This window comes from Martes martes (genome assembly GCF_963455335.1).
Source record: "Martes martes genome assembly, chromosome: 1".
Classification (NCBI taxonomy): domain Eukaryota; kingdom Metazoa; phylum Chordata; class Mammalia; order Carnivora; family Mustelidae; genus Martes; species Martes martes.
In genome coordinates, this window is record NC_137888.1 from 41881040 (window position 1) to 41904736 (window position 23697).

The 23697-nt window shown below is 36.8% G+C and overlaps 1 protein-coding gene across 2 annotated transcripts in view; it reads left to right on the forward strand.

Annotated features, from left to right (window-relative positions):
- NSUN3 (NOP2/Sun RNA methyltransferase 3) overlaps positions 1–23697 on the forward strand; it is a 56756-nt gene that overhangs the window by 6994 nt on the left and 26065 nt on the right. Inside the window, exons 3-6 of one of the 2 annotated variants that reach the window (XM_080821810.1) lie at positions 6192–6535; positions 16802–16956; positions 17682–17803; positions 20271–21190. In XM_080821810.1, the coding sequence (XP_080677936.1) occupies positions 6192–6535; positions 16802–16956; positions 17682–17803; positions 20271–20340 (691 nt within the window). In that variant the 3' untranslated portion in view covers positions 20341–21190. Of the gene's footprint in view, positions 1–6191; positions 6536–16801; positions 16957–17681; positions 17804–20270; positions 21191–23697 lie in introns of those variants that run through there. The other variant, XM_080821809.1, reaches the window with a different exon arrangement.

Here is a 23697-nt window from a genome sequence, read left to right on the forward strand (position 1 = left end):
GGCAGTCAGTTCATCATTAGAATCTCTGAGGAGTAAAAATGAAAGTCTTGTAAACATACTTAGGTGTACTTCCATGAACTGATGGATTCATGCTAAGCCAGACTTTTAAAATGATTGAATGAGCACCCTCTAGTGGATACCAATAGCAGTAAAACGGATTTTTATTTTTATAACCATAAAAATTTAATTGGTTTTGTAATCGGCAAGGTTATACCAATTGTGCCTAGCAGTTCCTAGATAAAATGATTTTTTATCCTCATCATTTGATAGGAAGGTAGACTAGAGAGTAGAATAAGTACTAATAGAAAAGAATAAAGTCACGGAAAAGTTGAATGAAAATAATAACATCAAATAACATTGTCCAAATTATACATTACACAATTTTTTCAAAGGATATGTGTGCACAGGCAAGTTATAGCAATCAACTTCCAGATTTTCAGTTTTCATGTATTCTCTTTCACAAAATTACTCTGATCCTTATGTGCCTAAGGGAGTATTTATTCTCTTTGTCAACTACCTTTCTTTTGTCTTTCTCCCACTTTACAAAAAGAGGACACACTTTCACTATCCTGACTCTTCCACATTGCAGTTCTCCAGGGTGATAACACCTCTGCCTGTCAGAGACTGCTGGAATGTCATTGTAAGGGTTGAAAACATAAATGACTAATGACAACAAATACTTGGTGGTTTCCAAGTTTTGCTTTTAGCAGAAGTAAAGGAGCTCCAGTTGAGTTGTCAACTAACAGATCATTTAAAATATTTTTGAAGATAGATGATTAAGTGATTTGGGACTATAACTCAGAAGGAAATAGAAGTCAAAAAGAGAGACATCGCTATAGTGAAGTATATTTAATTATTACCCACTTACTTAAGTGAAGGTTTTCTCAGCCCTTGTAAAAATACAAAACAGGAATATAGTTGATTTTAACCCTGACTCAGTATAGCCCTCAGTAATCATCTCTGGATATATGGAGACCAGGGTTGGAGGGTGGTGGGAAGGGAAGTTATTTCATTGAGATCCATTTCCTAACACTTCCTTTTTATGTTTATTAATTATCAAATCTATGATAAGTATTTTGATCAATTTTATAGTAAAAATTTTACTGATAACTGAATCCGGAAGTTACCATTTTAACACTTAGAGATTTAGGCCACAGTGAAAACAGATTTAGTATGTATATATATGTGTGTGTTGTTTATGGCAGAGAAGTATGATAGGGTAATAAAAGATTTCAAGCACAAAAATGTATTAAAATAAAGTTATGTGGGGGAAATAGTATGTAAATAGAAAAAGGAACAAAAATTTTCACCTGTTCAAGAAGATTCAGTCCATGAATTTTTAAATGGACAGTGATGTGTTTCAAAATCACTCTGGTATTTAGGTTCCACTGGTTGCATTTTAAAAAGTGGTATAATTTATATTTGAAAATGTCAATTTTTATAGTATGCTGGAAATTATGTTCTTAAGTCTATGGTGAAGATTTTGATGTCAACTTAAAACGTGCCAGAGGATACATAGTTTTTTTCAAAATGATACCCGTGGAGGTACGAGCAAACATCTGTAGGTTACTGGTCTTATGGGTCCCAGTTCTTCTGGCTGCTGAGGTACTTGAACTTCTGTCATTGAAGACCAGTAAGTAGAACAGCTTCAGACTCCTCATGAATCTTGAGAGGAGTGCTGGAGTGTGGTGCCTGGTGAGTGTCTTCTTAAGTCCTCTAATGTACACTCCCTGTATTATCTGCTGGGCTACTTGTCTATCCAGTTAGAGCTTTGGACTTGAGTAACCATTGGCCTGGGAGGCCCAGGGGCATCATCCTACCAGTGCACTGGAGTGTGAGTGTGTGTGTCTTTGTGCGCATGTGCTAGGAAGAGGGGAGGTCACTGGTAGTTGGGGGGGGGGTATGGTGCTGAGACCCACATTAATATGCAGTTTTGCTTTCTCAGGGGTAGGAAGCATCATCCTGAGCAGTCCCTTCATCAAGTGGTCCCATTGCAGGTGCTCCAGGCAGCATGTATCAGGCTAGTCCGATTGTTAGGAGCAGTGGGAGGCCAGGGCACTGACGCTGGTCCAGGGTTGGGGTGAAAGTTCTGTCTCCCCCTGTGGTATGCTGCTAGTGCTACAGTACAAAGGTCTCACACTTTGTTAGACTTTAAAGTCAGCCAGATTTTGAATCAGGTACTTCTGCTTAATAGTGATAGAACCTTGGGTGAGTTGCCAGACTTCGGGAAGCTTCAGTTACCTAACTTCTAATATGGAGGTAATAGCTGTCCTTCACGTAGTGATGGTTAAATAAGCTAAGTATGAAAAATGCATATTGTAAACATATTTTATTCATTTACTTATTTTTAAAAATATTTTATTTATTTATCTGACAGAGATCACAAGTAGGCAGAGAGGCAGGCAGAGAGAGAGAGGGAGAAGCAGGCTCCCCGCCAAACAGAGAGCCCAATGTGGGACTTGATCCCTGGACCCTGGGATCATGACCGGAGCTGAAGGCAGAGGCTTTAACCCACTGAGCCACCCAAGTGCCCCGCATATTGTAAACTTATGATTAGTAATTTTTATTATTAGGGTGAGGTGGGGTGGGTGGATTGGGTTGTAGGTAGAAAGGTTTCTCTGAGGAGATAAAGCCTAAACTGGCCCCTCAGCAGAGAGTAGGAGAGTCAGCAGGTTTTAGATGGGCCATTGTAGGTCAGGGGAAAGGTCATTATAGGCAGAGGGAGCAGTTTATCCTGAGACTGGTAAAGGCTAAAGAAAACTTACTCCAGGAAGTGCAAGGACTTCAGTAAGGTTGTGTCCTGGTTAGGAGGAGTCAGAAAATTTTTTTAAAGCAAGGTCTTATTTCATCCAGTTATCAAAGAATGAGAATAATTTCTGAAGATTGCTGACTCACTCTGCCAGAAGTATGTGTATGTATGTGTTGTGTGTGTATATATATATGTATATATATTTTAAAGATTATTTATTTGAGAGAGAGCAAGGGCAGAGGAAGAGGGAGAGAGAAGCTTTAGCAGCTTCCCACGTGAGGCTCGATCTTAGGGCCCTGAGATCATGACGTGAGCTGAAACCAAGAGTCAGATGCTTAACTGACTGAGCCACCCAGGGGCCCCAGTAAGTATATGTGTTTAAATCCAATGAGGCTTTCTCCCCTAGAGTCCTTCGGTGAACTTTATCACATTATACTTGACCCATATAATTTGCCATGAGCCACACCAGATTACTTTTTTTTTTTTTTAAGATTTTATTTATTTATTTGACAGAGAGAGACAGATAGCAAGAAAGGGAACACAAGCAGGGGGAGTGGGAGAGGGAGAAGCAGGCTTCCTGCCAAGTTGGGAGCTCAGTGCGGGGCTCGATTCCAGGACCTGGGATCATAACCTGAGTGGAAGGCAGATGCTTAACCGACTAAGCCACCCAGGTGCCCCAGATTACTTTTAATTACCCAAATGCACTGTCCTCCTTCATACATCTGCCTGTGGTAATGCCTTTGTCCTTCAACTTCCCTTCTCATTTTGTCCTATGGTATTCCTCCTTATCATTCAAGATTTAACATATTGTGTAATACACAAAAATGGTGTTCCTAAACTAACAATCCTTTTATATACAATAAGGTTAAAAGGAAATATGCAAGAATAATAACCTGTACTAAGGGATCAGAAAGAAAATGTGACTAAATGGAGTAACATTTTAGTCAGGGTTGGAAAGACTAAGTACAATAAGGATGTTAATTCTCCCCAGATTTACTGCATTTAATATAATCCTAGCCAAGATGTCTATCTACACAAATATTTTATAAATTATTTTAACTGACCCAACTGATTCTGAAGTTCATCTGAAAGAATAAACATTCTAAAATAGCTTTGGAAATTCTGATTAAAAAAAAAACAGATTTGCTCTGTCAGATATTAACCAATTGAAAGTATCCTACCTTTGTTAGCTAATGGGACAAGCCACTCCAATCTGTATGAATTAAATTATGTTTCTGACTATTACTTCTCTGTTACATTGTTAGGTCCGTTATTAAACGAAACGAGACTGAGACAAAGTGAAAGTTATTTAAAGCTTTATTTTATGATAAGTATTAGAAATCAGATTGATCGGCCAGGGGAACGAGAGTGAAACAAAGTTAGTTATGCAAAGCTCTATTCTATGCCAAGCATTAGAAGTCAGACTGACCGGCCAGGGCCGTCTCTGAAGAGAGCGACCACCCCCAGCTTACAGGCTCAACATTGACTGACTGACGGGTCAGGGCCGCCTCCGAAGAGAGCAACCCCTCCCATCTTACAGGCTACCTTTTATTGGGTGAAACTGCAACCTGTATCTTGGTATCTCAACCCACCGGGTTTGTGTGTCTCTTGTTGATTGGCTAGTTTCATCCAGTCTGGTGACTTGTTATTCAAGATTACCCCATACCAGGAACTGTTATAAACAGAACTTTTGGGGAAGGCTTAGTGTGAGCCAAGCTTTAGTGTGAACTTAGTGTGTGAACTAAGCTTAGTGTGAACTAACACTGAACATATTCAGTGTGAATAATAAGATTGTCGTCCTTCCCAAGATGGAGTCATTTAGGTTTGGGCAAGACCTTCTCACTGTTACAAACAGTACTTCGTACTGATTAGATGTCTCCATCTGGCCTGACTCGTCCTTGTATTCTGGGCTCTGTTATTAGGAACTAGCCCACTACATTTTACTGGTTTCCTGGACTTGTTTCTAAGTAAGTTTCTCTGGCGGGGAGAGTCAATTTAAGTTTACTGCACAAACAACAAAATGGCTATTTACCCAAGATGGAGTCACTCTGGCTAAATGAGTTCTTACAACATGAGTCAGAACCCTAGGTAAATTTTCATTCTGTTTTGAGGGTAAGATTAGGATGGACTGAAATAAAAGGTACAACCGTGACATTTGCAGATCTTCCCTTTGGGTCCATTTTAATGCAGTGGTTCCCAAAGTGTGGTTCTGAGGATTAGCAGAACCATTATCACTGGAGAACTTGCTAGAAATGCTAATTCTCAGTTCTTGCTTCCAACCTACTATATCAGAAAATCCTGGAGTAGGGCTTAGCAGTCTCTTATAGACACTTGATGCATGCTAAAGTTTGCAAAGTACATTCTTAAAAAAGAGGTTGTCATCTTCCAGAATTCCTGAAACAGACAAACTGGGCTCCTATGGTGGTGGACCATCATAGTAAGAGGCAGTAAAGGAGAAGGCAGTTTCACGTATTAACCCCCAGCTGAAATTCACCTGGCACAGTTCCAGTCACAGGTGTTACATTTCAATCCAGCCATTTCTCACATAGTCAACTCCAGGGTGAGTAGCAGCTGGAATTTATTTAATTGACCATGGTTAATGAGGCTCCCAAATAACTCAGCTAGAAAGGTCAGCTTGTAAATAAATTAAATATTTCCTTCTGTATCATCTGTCAGCTGATGTGAGCTTGTGACTGTTAAGAGCTCTAACTGTTGGACTAAATGAAAAATTAGGAAAGAGAATCTTCTGGTGAAGGTGGGAGGGTGGTGGGTGGGTGGTACTGTCAATCCATAAGTGATTTTTAAACCATCCTTGGTTTTGTATCATCTGAACCACTGATTGCCTCACTAACTCTCTTACTCTAGAGTTCACTATAGTTAGTTTTCCATACTTTTATTTCCTGAGAGGAAGACTTTAACACTCCCTCCTTTAAATGCCCTTTAATGATAGTACTTTTCCCTCCAATAGTAACAGTCTCAGGTTTTAAATTTTGTCTTTATGAAAAACACTTGTGCAAAGAATGATTGACAATCTATTTTGATGTATTCAGAGGTATGAAAAGACAGACCATGTGTTTTTGGCAAGATGTTCTGCAGGAAGGTACTAGGCTGAGGCAGGTGAGGCATTCCTCTCTGGTGCAGAATTTAAGGGACCCCTAAAACTCAATAATCAAGTAATACTTTAACAGGTACAGTTGATAAAAAAGAAAGAAAACCCACGATGAATAAAATACCAAAGTTTGAAATAAAGTCAGGATTATGACTGTGGTAGGTTGAACCATATTGGATCCTATGGCAAAAGGGCAAAGTCAGTGATACTTACCTTGACTCTGAAAAAAATCACAGGTAAGTGTGAAACTAGGACCCCGTTCACTTGATTAGTAATATAAAATTGTGTTTGTATAATATTAATACTATTTTGTTTTTCTTTTTCTGTTTCTAGGGATATACTAATATCACCATCATGCTGGCAGTATGCTATCCTTCTTAACCGATTCAATTATTCCTTTGAACTGGAAAAAGATTTACATTTAAAGGGCTATCACACACTCTTTCAAGGATCTTTACCCTACTATCCTAAGTCAATGAGGTGTTACGTTAGCAGAACTCCAGATAGAATGCCTTCAGAAAGACATCAAATTGGAAATCTAAAAAAATATTATCTCCTGAATGCTGCCTCTCTTCTCCCAGTATTGGCTCTGGAATTAAGGGATGGCGAGAAGGTTCTGGATCTCTGTGCTGCTCCTGGAGGCAAATCGATAGCTCTGCTGCAGTGTGCTTATCCAGGTAGTGTGTTTTTCTTTCAGTAATTGACAACTTTTAAATACCCATGTATTTCAAAATACTTTCAAACTGTATGGGAAGAAGTGTAAGATTGAGTTTGCAGACTTTGAAAATCTGAAAACCAGGACAGTATGTAGAATAGAAGTTTTAGCTGAGGAATCAGTGTAATTTTTTTTTATTTTCAGCTATGTACTTGCAGGTAATTTTGAACAAAACAGTCACATTTTGTAAACATAAATCTGTTAGGTAAGATGAATCCTGATAAGCCAATAACAAAGATTTCTTATTTTATTGTTGACTTTTATACTTGAGAGTCTTGTATGATATCTCATCATACTTCTAGGCAACAAAATATACACATTTAAAGTCATTAGACCTTAAGGTTATAAGGCAGTTTTGTCTAATAGAAATATAATGTGAAGTGCATATAAAATTTAAAATTTTTAAGTACTCGTTAAAAAAAGTAGAAATGGTTGAGTTTAATTTTAGTAATAACATTGTGACCCAGTACATCCAAAATATTTCAACATGTAATCAAAATGTTATTAAAGAGACATTTTGCGTTCTTATTTTCTTACAGTCTTCAAAATGGGTATGTATTGTACGGCACATTTCAGATTGGACTAGCTGCCTTTTAAGTGCTCATAGCCATATGTAGCAAATGGGTATGACATTAGACAATGCAATACCTTTTTTTTTTTTTTTAGATTTTATTTATTTATTTGACAGAGAGAGAAAGAGCATAAGGAGGGGGAGCAGCAGGCAAAGGGAGAAACAGGCTCCATGCTGAGGAGGGAGCCCAGGGTGGGGCTTGACCCCAGGACCCTGGGATCATGACCGGAGCCGGAGGAGACACTTAACTGACTGAGCCACCCAGGATTCCCTGCACAATGCAATTCTAAAAGACTTTGAAAAGTTTTTTGGAAGTAACTTACCTTTACCGTTATTAGTATAAAAATGATGAAATGTATGTAAATGTACATTTTTATATTTGTTAAAAGTAATGAGTCAAGCAATAGCATAAATTATTTTCCTAATTAGATAATAGGACTTTTTAAAAAATTACTTCAGATTTCCCTGGATAAATATTACTTACTGCTTGGTAAGATAGGGTTCAGCATCAGTTATGTCTGATTTTTGTCTGATGGTTTTTATAAATGCAGATGCTGTTTTTTATTATAGATGGTGATGGAAATGGTGGGAATTATGTTATAGTGGTTTCACCAAGCTCTTTAAATCTTGAGTTATGACCCCAAATGTCCATAAATATTTTTCTTCAAGCATTATTTTAATGATCTGCCAAGTAAGCACCAGCTTTTGATTTTGTTGAAGGGAAAGGGTTACAAACCATCTCAGTTACTAAAGGCTACTTTGCCTAGTTGTTTAATTCATTCACTTTCTTAGCCAAGGTACCCACGTGTTTAATTGCCTTTGTTTGGTCCTTTGGAAATTTCTATACCCTGGCACAGTTTGGTGTAATAAGATTCTGGATGAGTGGGAAGCATGCTTCTCAGTTATAAGGTTGGCGAAGTGTCATTGTGAAAGGAGATGCCCTGACCGGAGGTGTGCTTTAGGAAGTTGATCTGAACATTGATTCTTTTAAAACTATCCAACTTTGCTTATTATCCCTTAGAAAGTTGTTAGTATCCCTAGGGCATGCAAAGCCCAGTTTGAAGACTGCTAATTTATATCTTCCTTTGAGAGCACTCCCTGTTGAAATAGATTTCATAAACTTTTATGACAACTGTGAATCCAGTAGTATTAGGCGTTGGTACAGATATCTCAGTTAACTATTTAGGAGGAAACATACTGTGTGTTTTAGAGTTGTTATTAAAACTCTGTTATTGAAGCTTGCTGTATTTTTTAATGTAAGAAATCAGAACAAAAGAGGTAATTTTGTAAGGTTATTTTTATTATTTTTATAATTTGAGCTGAAGATTTATGGAATCATGTGATAAGGAGTATTTTTACTTTCATTCTTTTTGTGTTCTTTGGCAGTATTCTTATTTTGTCTTTATCAATTTTGAATAGAGAATTTTTAATATTATAAAAAAATGGAAGAGAAATATCAAATTTGGGTACCATGGTAAAGAGAGCATTTTAATCCTAAATTATCCTTATTAGTAGGCTGTGTTTCACATGCTTATGATAGGGAAGCTGATTTGATTAGAAATACAAATGCAAACTGATAAATCCTTGGAGTTTGAATTGGAGCAGAATCTTACTGTTCTTACATCAAGGGCAATGAACTATAGGCACTGTTCCAAGTAAGAAGCTTTTCATCTAAGTAGGACTAATGATAATGGTTTGGTAAGAAGTACAGATGTCTTCATGCTGATGCTCAAAGCCCAAATTAGGTTAGCTACACTGCTTGAATTTGGAATGCGGAAGCAATACTAAAATAAGCTTTTAAAAACAAAACCTGAAATGATGGCTGCAACTAAATGTGCATTTATACAACAAATTTCTTTAGATCACTACTGGCCTTTATTCTGGGCCAAGAGGCTCACAGCTTTGAATGATTAAAAAGCTCATATTTTAGGATGATTAAATTAGTTTATTTCTCTTTTGGTTCAGCTGCTCCCACCTGTTGACGCAGTGACAGATTATCCATTTTTTTTGTTTTGTTTTTATTTTTGTTTTTGTCAATACAGCCTTTGTTATGTCCTTGTCTTGACAGAAGAAGAGAAAACAATTCTGATTCTAAATAGGAAGGCATTAACAAAGCAAGAATGACCCAGCTTGGTGGAGTGGTTTGTTCACCTTCCTTGTTGAGGGCTCTATTCATGAAATTTTCTTTGCTGTCCCTGATACATTCTTGACATCTAGTTAGCCTTTGGTGGTAGAAAGGATTAGAAAGACTCCTTGTTTTACTGAATTGCTTTTATCCTGCTTCCCGCTCCCTTAGGCCTCCAGACCTTTTGCATACCCTATGGGTAGCACTTTCCTCCCCCTCTCCTCCCCTGCTGACTCCCCCCCCCCCATTCTTCAAGTTTTCACTCAGGAATCAACTTACCTAGAAAACCTTTCAGAACTCCCTGTATTAGATGTACTTTTTATTTTGGTAGTAATAAAAACATTTCAGAATAACCTAATATGTGCCAGGGACTGTAGTAATCACATTGTGTAAATCTGTGTTTTCAAACATTTTTTAGTAGTCTTTGCTTCCAGCGTCTTATGCTGTATTTCTATATATACATGTTTCTGAAGTCCTAGGGCTCTGAGGAACACAGTGTGAGTATCATGTATAGATCTTCTTTAACCCTGCAGCACCATTAGTTCGGCATTATTATGCCCACTTTAAAGATGAAATCAAAACAAAGAGAAGTTAATCTAAATTGCCGTAGGTAACTAGCAGAGGTGGGATCTCAACTCAGGTTTTCAGGAATGTGCACTTGACTCTGTTTTGAGGTCTCCTAATGTTAACTCAACTGCTGACTTTTCCAGCAACCTCCGTTAGACAGCTTCTTGAGAATAGGGGAGGTTCTCACTTACCTTTGTGTCTGCAGCTATTAGCACCATGCCCAGTCTATAACAGATACTTAGTAAACCAGAATCTTGAAGTGGTTGTATTCTCAAGTGTATTTTAATCTGTTGTCAAACATGTTCTAACAAATTTGTTGTTAAATTTGTTGTGAAGTTGTAACATTGCTTCCAGATATTCCCGAAGAATCTTACCATTAGCTTTCATATCACTTCTAATATATGGACAATACCATTATTCCAGTTTTTACATTGAGAGCGACATATAATTCCTCAGATAATCATGATGATGGCTTATGGCTCCAAGGAATAATTAACAGAACTGAAAATAGGCATAATTGTTTTTTTTCCAAGTTAGTTGCATCAGAGTAAATTAATGAATGAGACTACCAGCCCAGTTTCTTTTCATGGACCAAAGGCTGCCTTAAACAGATGTAAAGCCTCAATGACTTACTCAAATATTTTTTTAAAATTCACCCCCTTTCCTGCTTAGATGAATAAAATACCAAGATTTGGCTTATTTTTGACAATTTAAACATGAAGTTAATTCTTTTTCAATGTAGTAAGTTTTAGTATATATATGAAACTTGAGTTGTGATGTCTTATATTACATATTTTAAAAAGTTTAACCAATCTAAGATAATTTCAAGTAAAATCTACATCTAGGACAAACAATATAACATAAAACTATATTTTAAGTAAGAGACTTCTTTTAAAATGCTGAATTAAGAATCTTGACTAAAGTTGTAATTTAATGAAAAGCTAACTTGATTTTCACTTTTAATAGTTTAAATATTCTTATGATGCCATGTTTCAGATCAACTCAGCCACATTAGTGAGCACATACTATGTGTGCAAGGTTTTGGATGGTAGGTATGGAGCTGTGAAAGATGCAGAAGTAACTAAGACTTTGGATTCTTATAGAATGACAGACTAGGTCTTCTAACCAACTCCTGCTGAAAACAACTCCTGCTGAAAACAACTAACAAATGTAACATGTAATATTAAAAACAGAATCTTTTTTTTTTAAAATATTTTATTTATTTCTTTGACACAGAGAGAGAGAGATCACAAGTAGGCAGAGAGGCAGGCAGAGAGAGAGGGGAAAGCAGGCTCCCCACCAAGCAGAGAGCCCGATGCGGCGTTCGATCCCAGGACCCTGAGATCATGACCCGAGCTGAAGGCAGAGGCTTTAACCCACTGAGCCACCCAGGCACCCCAAAACAGAATCTTTTTAAATGCATTGGTGATCTCCAAATATTCAGTGACCAAAATCTAAGAGATAATGGGAGCCCAGAAGATCAAGTGAGCATCAAAGCTAGCTTTTCAATTATGAGCATTTGCTTAACTTGAAAAACTTGAATGTTGATATTCATTGCTTCATGAAAATATGGGAATAAAAGACAAAGCCAGAGCTTGCCTAAGAGAGCATCTGCTAGGAGGTTAACTTATAGAAAGCTGAGATTCCAAAATTGTATACCCTCCGTGTAAGGTAAACTAAGAAGAAATTGTCCTATCCCAAGGGACTGAAAAAGGAAACTGTCTGTTTTCAACTTTGATAATGGAGGAGGAATGGAAATAACCTCTGAAATTGTGTAAGCACAGCTAAGCCAGTGAGGACCATTATAGTGAAGTTGCAGAACACTGAAAAAGAGATCTTAATAGCAGCCAGTGAGGACAGATAGTTCACCTTCCAAAGACAACAGACTGAGGATTGACCTTTGAGAGTAACAATGGAAACTAGCATTCAGAGGAACGATGTTTTCAATGTCCTGAGAAAAGATGACTATAAATCCAGAAATATATTCACCAAAATATCCCTGAAGAACAAAAGTGAAATGACATTTTTTTTGAGAAAGAGAGATAGAGTATAAGTTTGTCACCAGTGATTCTGAAAGATGTGCTTCAGGAAAAAGGAAAGCGATTGTAGATGGATGATAAGATAATAAGAAGAAATGAAGAATAAAAAAGATGGGCAATATATAGGTAAAATATAAAAGTCATTGACTAGAGAAGACAACGATGATAATATTTTGTGTAGTTAAAGAATGTAAGTCCAAATAAAACCCAAATACATAGTAACAGCATCTAGTTTGGGAGGGAGAATTAAAAGATTGTTACATCTTTTAGGAAAAACAGGTTGACTATCTTTATATTTTTTTTACATAAGCATGCATGTTAAAATTTTTACGTTTACCAGTAAAATAATAGAAATGGAATATAATATTTAAACCAGAAAAAGGGAGAAGTAGAGTGAAAAATAATTAAGACATGGGTCTTTCCTACTATCTGATGGGGACAAGGTGTGACTTTGGGGAGGTCTCTGGGCCCCAGTTTATGCTCCACCGCAGATGTCTTTGGCTTCACCTTTACTCCCATTCCTTACTTAAAGGCTTGAGACCCTTGAATTGTTTCCACACTAGAGAAACCCTAGAAAAGATCCATGCTGTTCCTGCAGTTTTATGCTGATAGTGTTACTGCTGTCACGAATTGAGCAGCCTCCAGATGGCTGCCAGCTGACAAGCAAAAATCACCACACCTGAGTGGTTGCTGTAACGGGCCTTGGGACTCTCTGGCTTGTCTGTAGGGGCCAGATAGCATAGACCTGAAGTGTGTGGGAGTTACCAACTCTTGGAATGGACTTTAACCAATGAGAGGCAGAAGACAGGAAGATGACAGCAGATTAATTGCTCTCCCTCCTTACTCCACTAAACCCCATAGTTTCTTCTAAGGCTCATCAATTTCAGACTATAGACATATCTTGAGAGATTGACCAGTGCCGTAGCCCCCTTGATTACAAACCCTTTTATATTTATGCTCTGTGTTTGTCTGATTTACTTCTTTTTTCTTTCACTCTAGTTTCCCTGTGGTTGTAGCCCCTCCAAAACATCCACTTTTGCCTTCAGTCATTTTCTAGTGATTTCAGGCTTTTAGACAACTGTCCATAACCTACATTAGCAAATCCTCCAGAAGCCCCTGAAATAAACGTGTAAACTAAATTTAAAAAGAGTATAAATGCAGTATAAATGCATTATAAATGCAGCTTTAAGATGATTTCTTACTCCTTTCTCCCCACTAACAAAATTGATGCCAGTTTTCCATATAGAAATTGCATTGTGGTGGTAGTATAGAAAGGGTAAGCAGTGCAAGCAAACACCACTCATGAGGCAAAATATGGTTAAGTACTGTGGAAGAGGTTCGAAGTATGTATGGGAAGTGGACAAGTCAGTCAAATTTGGTGGAGCACAGAGTATGTTGGTAAAACCGTGGGAGGTTAAAATTAAAAGGTTGTTTTAAGGTCTCATTATCACAGACCTTGAAATAGATCAGTAGTTTGAACTTTAATGGATGATGGGAAATCATTAAATATTTTTAATCATGGTCTGACAATCAGAACAACCTATGTATAGATATACATATAGAGAGATGTAGATGTATAAATATTTATACATATATATATTTGAGCAAAGGGTTTACAAAAATATTTCCCCCTGTACATTAGAATTTCACCTTCATGTAGTTTTCTAGCTTTGTTTCCCTGGTAACCTAACAGATTGTCACTACGTTTCTAGGCAGTATTATTCATGATAAAAGAAAAGACCCTCATGGGTAAAATGCATGTGCCCTGGGAGAAAGAATAAATAAGTCCCAGGGACCCAATAGGGATTCCCTGATTGGGTCTCTCTGAGTATATTGATTCTTGTTACTGGGCAGTCCTCTTGTAACTGGGCATCCCTCATGGGGATCCTGGAAGCTGTGCCTCTGGAGTTGTTAGAAGAGATGTTGTCTCCTGTGGCACATGAAGCTTTTAAGCCAGGACAGCTCTGACACCAATGTGAATCTTTTCTTCTTGCACCTAAATTGCCAGCTTACCAAAGTACAAGGTCTTCGTGAAAGAGGAATGTCTCACCCTGCCCTCTTGGCAAGCTGTGGTTTCTGTTCTTTGTAGGATGATGCTGAACATGGCCTGCATAAATGTTGAGCTGAATCAGACCTGAAAATCTAATGGATGAAAGACTACCTTAAATAAGACCAGAAAAACCTAGAAATTATAAAAGTGATATGATTGACTATTAAAAAATGGTGAAACTGAAGAATTAAAAAAGATAAATTCAGAAGACAATGTAAGAAACATTTGCAGATCAGATGGCAGATAAAGGGATAATATCTGTATAATGAAAATATGTCTTACCTATTAGTAAGGAAAATATGAATAGTGGAACAGGGAAAAAAAAAAAGCAAAGGATAAGAATAGGCATTTACAGGGGCGCCTGGGTGGCTCAGTGGGTTAAGCCTCTGCCTTCAGCTCGGGTCATGATCCCAGAGTCCTGGGATCGAGCCCCGCATTGGGCTCTCTGCTCAGCAGGGATCCTGCTTCCCCCCTCTCTCTGCCTGTCTCTCTGCCTACTTGTGATCTCTCTCTCTGTCAAATAAATAAATAAAATCTTAAAAAAAAAAAAAGGATAGACATTTACAGAAAAGCAAAACCAAATGGCAAATGGAAAATGAAAAAAATAATACTACAACATCATATCCCATTAACACTTCTTGGGGGAATTTGGTGGAGGGACAGGGTGATATTTACTAAAAGTAAAAATTCCCCTACCCTAACCTATCCATACCTCTGGAACTGTCTCATAAAAATAAAAATTTTGAAAGGACAACTGTAGAAGGATGTTTATTAAATTTTATTTTTAATTTTTTTGTTTATTGAATTTTACTAGTGATAACAATGTGAATGCCCAATGATTGGTAATGGATAAATAAAGGATGATATATCTATTTCATATACTATTTAGCAGCCTTTAAAATTATTTATATTTCTACTAGTTGACTTTGTAGTGTTTTTTTTAAAGTATTGGCATATGTAGAGAAGAAGTTATATATAAATGTGTGGGTTGTTAATATAAGTTCCTTTTGATGGGGGTAGTTGGGCAGTTGGTGGAGAGGGTAGATGAAGAATGAGATTAAAAAAATGACAATATGAAAATATTATATAATTCCACTTATATCAGTTTTATATGGGTATACAAAAAGAGATGTGATACGATGGTATGATTATTAAATGGCTATCTGAACACTGGGTTTGAGGTAGTTTTTGATCTTTATACTTCTGTGCATTCAAAAATATGCTTGTATTTATTTATTTATTAAAGATTTTATTTATTTATTTGTCAGAGAGAGAGAGCACAAGCAGGCAGAGTGGCAGGCAGAGGCAGAGAAAGTAGACTCCCTGCTGAGCAAGAACCCGATGTGGGACTCCATCCCAGGACCCTGGGATCATGACCTGAGCCGAAGGTAGCGGCTTAACCAACTGAGCCACACAGGCGTCCCCCAAAAATGTGCTTGTATTTATATATTATATAATTTATATTATATAATAAGTACATATAAATATTTATAAAAGTATACACATATATTTAAATAAAAGAAAGACGAAATAACTTTCATTAGGAATGGACCATTTTCCTAGGTGTCTTTGTACTGAGAAGCAGTGTGGCATTAAAATATCACATTTAAACTTAACAACCACTTTTTAAGGTAGCCAGTGTAGGGGAGATAAAATTTCTCCTCCATCCTCTAGGGCTTTTCATTGGGATTGATAAAAAAGGTTAGTAGAAGTAAGGCATACAAATTTTATTTAATAAAATTTTACATGTACATGGGTGTTGCCATAGGAAAATGGAAGATCCACAAAAGTGGCTAATCATAAGTGCTTATGTAGTAGGTTGAACACAGAGTGCCAGTTTTAGAAAACGTTGGGGGGAGAAGACAGGAAGGATTTTTAGAAAGATCTGTACAGATTTCTTTTGGCCCAGACGCCCCAACTCTGGTGATAAGAATAGTTCTTCCCTTCTGATATAGAGAGAGTATTTTTCATAAGGGATTTCATCTTTTAGGAAGAAAAAGGGAGGTAAAAATGCCCTTCCTGCTATGCTGTTATTCAAGTGCCTTTAATTCAAAATAATCAACATGCCAAATGGCATATTTTGGAGAGGCATGTTCTGCATCCTTTCACTAGTACAGTCCCCATTTTACATATAAGGGAACTGAGACTTTTTTTAATGAGGTCATGAACATTTTTTTTAATTTAAATTAACATATAGTGTATTATTAGTTACAGAGGTGGAGTTCAGTGATTCATCAACACCCAGTACTCATTATATCATGTACCCTCTTTAATGCCCACCACCTTTTTACCCCATCCCCACTTCTATCCCCTTCAGCAACCCTCAGTTTTGGAAACTGAGACTCTCAAGGGGAGCTGAGTAACTTCCCAGAATCCGATAGTTCATAATTTGAGCCCGTGTCTTACCATAGAGCTAGTAGCTCTTTACATGCTTTCTTCCATGTATTGCATAATTTTTATTTAAAATGAAAGTCTTCTATCCTGGAAAGACATATATTTGGAGATATATATAGATAGATAGATAGATAGATAGATATAGATATATAACAGCATATATCATTTACTCTTAAGAGCTTTAGGGAGAACTGTATTTGAGGTATTGATTGTATAGCATATCTTCAGGAATCCATAATTAAATTTGAATGAGTAAATGGTCAGAGCTCCTAACAGGCTGTGTAGACAGGACTATTGTGAATGTTTTGTATGTGTGTATATTGCTGTTTTTAAAACCTTAGATGATCATAGTATTTACCTCTGTGCCCTATAGCTGCATAATTATGATGAATTGATATCTTTCTGAAATTTATTTGATCAAAAGTAGAAATTCAACAGTTCCATCACGTTCATTTTAAAACTTTTTAACCTTTTGTATTTAGGTTATCTTCACTGTAACGAACATGATAGTCTGAGATTGAGGTGGCTGAGGCAGACATTAGAATCTTTCATCCCACAGCCTTTGGTAAATGTAATTAAAGTGTCTGAATTGGATGGCAGAGAAATGGGAGATGCCCAGCCTGAAATGTTTGACAAGGTAAAATTATTACATTGTGACAAACCGATGTGATACCACTGTTATTTTGCTTTGTTGTTGTTGTTTTCCATCTGCTTCCAGACATAGCCTGATACAATTTCTCAGTACTCTGGGAAATTTTGATAAAGTGAACAAGGAAGCAGTTTTCATTTGATGGTCAGCATGGTTCAAAGGAAGCAGTAACATTGGGATTGGGGATTATTGAATGTTTTTATTTCCAGGTGCCTCAAAGATACTCAGGAAAAGATCAGATATTATTTGGGTCAGTGCACAAACATGTATGCTATATTGCTTTAATTTGGTAACATTTCATATCAGAGTATGACAGTTAAAGAAAAACATTTCAGCAAACCAAAATTGAAATATTAGTTCTCAAAAATAAATGCTGAGAATTCAGAAATATAGTAATGTCTGTTTAAAACAACTAACTTGTGAAAGTTTTTGCTATAGCCATCAAGAATATGAAATACGAGTAGATATTAGTAGACATTTAGTCCTCCTATTCCCCCTCCCCACCAAAAAAAACCCAAACACTGAAAGGACACGAGAAATTTTCTTGTAAAGTACTAGTGAAGAAATGTCATGAAGAATTTACCATAGTATATTTTTGGTTTTAAAAGAAATGTCTTTATTAGCTGTTTTTTGTCGTATTTTACATAGCTTCTCCATGTATTTTGACTATATTCTCAATGCCCATGTGCATTATGTATCCTTTTTTTCCCTAGGTGTTAGTTGATGCTCCCTGTTCAAATGATCGAAGTTGGTTGTTCTCTTCTGATTCTCAGAAGGCAACCTGGAGGATAAGCCAACGGAGGAATTTGCCCATTCTGCAGCTAGAACTCTTAAGGTGAGGACTATTAATACAAAAGTTATTCTGGTTTCTAATGTAATTTAAGTTGGCATGAGAAATCATGACACAGAGGATTCCCCAAATGGAGCATTTCCTGTGTAGGTGTTGGTAATTATTCCTCCAAAGGCTGTATTCAGAAAATTCTTAACCTTTTTCCTTCCAGCTCTCATGCCGTAAGGTGCCACTGCCCCCTCCCTCACCCCCTCAATGAAATGTAGTATTGCTGTGCATTGTTTTTTAAAGGCCACATATGATTTTATTGTGGTTTAAGGTTGTTTGCATATCAGGACCATCTCCAACCTAGGGGTCAGCACACTATTCTTTTACCAGAACCTGAACAGCACCCCTATAATAGTAGCTTTGGACCAGGATATATTTTTTTTGGTAATGGATACATTGTTCTGGATGAGTCAGCCTCCTCAGAAGTTGTGGTTTATTGTTGACACTTACCTTCCCTTGAAGAATTTTCTAGAAGCATCTGACCACCAAGAGATACTTGGCTTTCTTCCAAATAAAGGCTTTTGGGGACATTCTGTACTGATTTCAAAAGAGATTTCTAGTTATACCCTACTTCCAAGTAATTCCTATTCAATGCAGAACAAAAATTCCCTGGAATACTTAAAATATAATTTAATGATGTAATACCACTTGTTACCTCTACATGTGGAATGAGAATGATTAACATTTTTTATGCACTTCTGACAATGTGGTTTACTTCCAACTTCTGATTGATACATAACAATGAATATATGCCATTACCTAAGTATTACAGCTGACTAATAGGTAGTCTTGTTCTTGCACCAGATTATGAAATCAGCTCGTATGGCTGTTCTAGGTAGTACCTACCAGAGAGTTCTTCTAAACACTACTTATCTGGCAGTTAAACTCTCTATATGCTTCCAGTGTCACCTTTCATCTAGGAAACCCAAATATATTTTGAGAATTTTATAGCACTTTACCCCTTCTACCTCTTGGATTATTAACTTTTGCATGCTGCATAGATCCTGCTATGACTTCTTTCTCACCTGAACTTTCTTGATTTGGCTTCTTTTTTTTTTTTTTTTTTTTTTTTTTTTTTAAAGATTTTATTTATTTATTTGACAGACAGCACAAGTAGGCAGAGAGGCAGGCAGAGAGAGATGAGGAAGCAGGCTCCCAGCAGGGAGCCCGATGCGGGGCTCGATCCCAGGACCCTGGGATCATGACCTGAGCCGAAAGCAGAGGCTTTAACCCACTGAGCCACCCAGGCGCCCTTGATTTGGCTTCTTAATTATTCCATCAACTCTGGGCCTTGCCAGTGTTATACCTTATACCTTATAACAAAGACAGTAAGTTTCATGACTGCTTATTAGCGTTGTGACCTCTGATTTTTTTTTAAACCGTGATTAAGCAACCAGGCTTTCTGAAAATATAATTTTTCTTTCTCTCTCATGAAGAATCATCCCTTCACTTCTTTTTCTTCCTGTTCATTACCAAGCTTTTTGTGTTTTATATTCTATTGCTTTTCCTCCCATCTAGGCTCAGTTCATTGTAATCTATTTTCTGTTTCCCTTATTCTTCCAAATTTATGCTTGTTAAGGCTACTAAAGATACATTAAATTGACAGATATTTTTCAGTTTTAATTTTACTTGATCTCTTAATAGCATTTTAAAAATATATTTTATTATATAGCTATTACATGGAAACATTTTCATTGTAAAGAACTCAAATAATAAAAATGAAGCAAAAGACCTCTTGGCCATGGACCCAACCAAATACCAGCTTCCTTTACTGAGCTAACTGTTGCACTTGTTTGGTGTACACTCTTCCAGATTTTTCCTGTAGCTGTTTTTACAGTTATGCATGCATGGAGAAATACATTTAAAAATAACTGCTATCATTGTGTATATATTGTTCTGAAACTTATATTTGATTTTTCTTAGTTTTTTTCCTTATAGATCTGCTTTGTTCTCTTCAACTTTTGTGAAATGTTAAATAGGATCAGTCTATTATATTCTATTTAATCCTCTATTTTTTTGATACATTTATTCCCCCCCCTTTTTTTACTTAAACAAACCATCCTTTAATTTGTCTCATTGGACATGATATTAACATTTTTCTTGATTAAATATCAAAAAGTAGAAATGAGGATCAAACATTTTAGATGTATTGAATTGTTCTCTAAAATAGGTATAACAGGGACGCCTGAGTGACTGTCGGGGACACGTCTGCCTTTGGCTCAGGTCATGATCCCAGGGTTCTGGGATCAAGTACCGCATCGGGCTCCTTGCTCAGTGGGGACCCTGCTTCTCCTCCCGCCTGCTGCTCTCCCTGCTTATGTTCTCCCTCTCTGACAAATAAATAAAACCTTTAAAAGTAAATAAAATAGCTATATCAGTTTATACTTTCTATTTCATTTCTATTTCTATTGCATTTGACTTTATTGACTTCATGTTCCTTCTTTTTTTTTTTTTTTTTTTTAAGATTTATTTATTTTGGGCAGTGTCAGAGGGAGAGAGAGAGGAAGAGCGCCTTAAAGCAGACTCTGCGCTAAGCATGGAGCCCTGCACAGCTTGATCTCACGAACTTGAGATCATAACCTGAGCTGAAATCAAGAATCGGAGACCTAACCAAGTGTGTCACTCAGGCACCCCTGCTTGTTCCCTCTTATAGTATTCTCTTCCCTTGATTTTTGTGATGATATGCTTTCCTGGTTTTCTTCCTACTTATTTTTTTTAACTTACCCTTAACCATCGCATTTATTACTCATTGCATAGTTTCTCGATTTCCTTAGGCTGCTAAGGTTGGCTCTCTATTTATCTGATGACTTTAACTGATATAAGATGCTATCTCTCAAGTGTGTGTCTCAGCTCATCTCCCTAGCCTCAGACCTATGTATTCAGTTATCTACAACATAATCTCTATTTCGAAGCCCCTTGGAAACATAAAACTGAATTTGTCAAGAGGGGAACTCATAATTTCTAATGCTTTTCTGCCCCCCATCAACAAAATAATCAAATAGGAACCCCACTAATCTACCTCTTTTTTCCTCTCTTCTGTATCTCAGTAATTTCTATACCATCATACATTTGCCTAAGTCAGAAATCCATCTCCAGCCCCCTTTCTGTTGTACTCAAATCAATCGCTAAGATGTTTCGGTTGTACCTGTTTACATATTTTTCAAGTCCATCCAATTCTATCCATCCTGAATAGCCTAACCTGAGCCACCAGCATCTGTCATCTGAATCACTGCAGCTGGCTCCTAACGGCCCTGCAGGTCTCCAGGTGTGAGCTTCACTCCACTCTACAGTAAAGCAAATCTGATCTGAAATGTGAATCTGATTGTGTCATTCTCCTTCTTAAAATCCTGCAGTGGTTCCCATTACCATTAAGATACCAAGTTCTGGGGGAAAAAAAAAAAAAAGAATTTAAATTCCCTAGTATAATATTCAAATTGTCTTTGGATATGTCTTCTTACTTCATTTGCCTCATTGTCTCAAGACTTCTCTTACTTTGTATTCCACCAGAGCAGTTCTTCAAACTCACCTTACAGTGTTCTTTCTGAGGCCAGGGCGTTTCCTTTTCCTTCTGATTGAGAGTTCTTCTTACTCATCCTCCCCTTTCTCTTGGCTAACTCTGGATTCTTTAGAAATTAGCTCTGACCTCTTCTTATTGAAGCCTTATCTGACTGTCTAGGACTAGGATTGATATTCCCTTCTTGTCCTTACTTTCATTTAAAAATATATTGTCAGTTCCTTTGCTTAACATTTGCCTAGTACTTATCTCTTCAACAAGACTATTAGAAGCCCCATGGGAACAGGGATAGTCTTACTGTTTTTACTGCTAATACATAATTTGGTGTCTGCTATGTAGGAGGTCAGCAAATAATTACTTAAAAATACTAAATTACAAGGACTGAGTATTTAGAATTTAAATGTGTAATTAAATTTATAGCAAAGTTAATCTGCCAAAAATGATATAATCACTATTGTGCGGCATAGTAATTAGGTGTAAATATAAAGCATTTCTGTAATTTATTTTGATTAGTATTGCTTTTATGTAACCAAAGCATGGTTTTAGTGTCAGTTTAGTTTTTTTCCTTCCAATTGGGAACATTTCTCTTAACTTCATTTAGCATTTCAGTCATCGTTGTGAAGGTCACGCATTTATATAAACCTCACATAGGCACCTACTTACGCCCTAACAACTACAGCTCTTCCTTAGTGGCCACTCCTCTCTCCCATCATCTTATTTCCAAAAAAGAATGGCTTTAGCATTATGTCATTTTAGTAGCATATAAACAAGGTACAAAACTGTCATCTCAATCACTACAGGTGTAGATTTTTATGTAGTTAGATGGGGAAGAACATCACCCCTCCCATCTCTTATTCTTTTCCTTGAGCAGCTACACCCCATTGCCTATCTCGGATACATGGTCTGTGTGAGAGATTTGGGAGCCACCTAAATAAAGTAGTTGAAACTTTGGGTCCCTTGGCTGTGTAGTTACGATGATAATGGGGAAAGAGTGGGACACCCAAACTATAGGCAAAGAGAATGGTTCTTATTCCATGACATCTACAAGTTTGGGGGTTGAAAAGATGAAGGGAAAAATGATAATTCCAGTCACAATTTCTCTTTTGCCTCCTGTCCTTGACCGGAAATGAAATATATATTAATGGTAATTTTCTCACCAGGGATAGCTCTATCACTATACCACATACAAAGAAATTTCTGAATTTCTTTGAAATCTTTCTAACCTAGTTATTGCCTTACCTTCCTTTAACAAAAGGTAATCCTTTTATTCCACAATAAGAAATAAAAGGTTTCAAATGCAAACATAGACAAGAAAGTAAATATATTGATGTATGAGTTTTAGTCACAAGTATAAAGGATTGACAGTAGATCCTTATTTGCATTTGCAAAGAGCAATTAGAAAGCAAGAAAGCAAATATTGCCTAGCCTGATATTATGGACAGAAGATGACACTCAGAAGGGAGAAAATGAGTGGAACGGATAACTGAGAGGCAAATAAAGAAAACTTTTTGTACTGTTTTGTTGAAGACTAGTATTTGCATTTGTCAGCTGACTGATATGGTACTCAGAGATACTTATTCCCTCTGTGGCTGTATATTCATTTGCGTCACCAGAAATTATTCATATTTATATTAATTAGGCAGTCTGCATGGTGTTCACAGTTTTAACTTTTGAGAACACAATACTGTATAAGCAAATACTACTCAACATATTTTTATGAATGTGATACTTAAAATAGAAATTTTTATTACTATTAAATATTTTATTTATTTATTTGAGAGACAGAGATTGCATGCAGTGCAGGGGGAGGGGGAGGGAGCAGGGGGAGGGGCAAAGGGAGAAGGAGAAGCAGACTCCCTCCTGAGCAGGGGTCCCTATGTGGAGCTAGATCCCTGGAACCTGAGATCATGACCTGAGCCAAAGGCAGATGCTTAACCATTTGAGCCACCCAGGCATCCCAACACTTTATTTAATAGAAGTTTCTGGACTTTTTTTTTTTTTTTTTTAAAGAGTAATGTTAGTAGATATCTAAGTCTTTTAAAATTCTTTTAAAAATTAATGTATGTTTATAATCATGAAAATAGTAACCTAACCTGATTTTTCTTTTTAGCATGGAAAGCATATTGGAAGACACAATGGTGACAGGAGCTAGATCCCAAAGCATATGAGTTCATTGTATACTTATTGAGGACTCTTTCATTTATCCATACAGAAATGGAAAAATTAGAATCTTCTATTTAATTTATAAAACATGAAGATCAAGTTGTATACAACTCATACATCTTCCCCAGAACCATTTAAGAAGATAAGAATGTGGGACAACATTATAAAGAGTAATTGAATATAAGCCAGTTTTATTAATGGAGTACCATTTGAA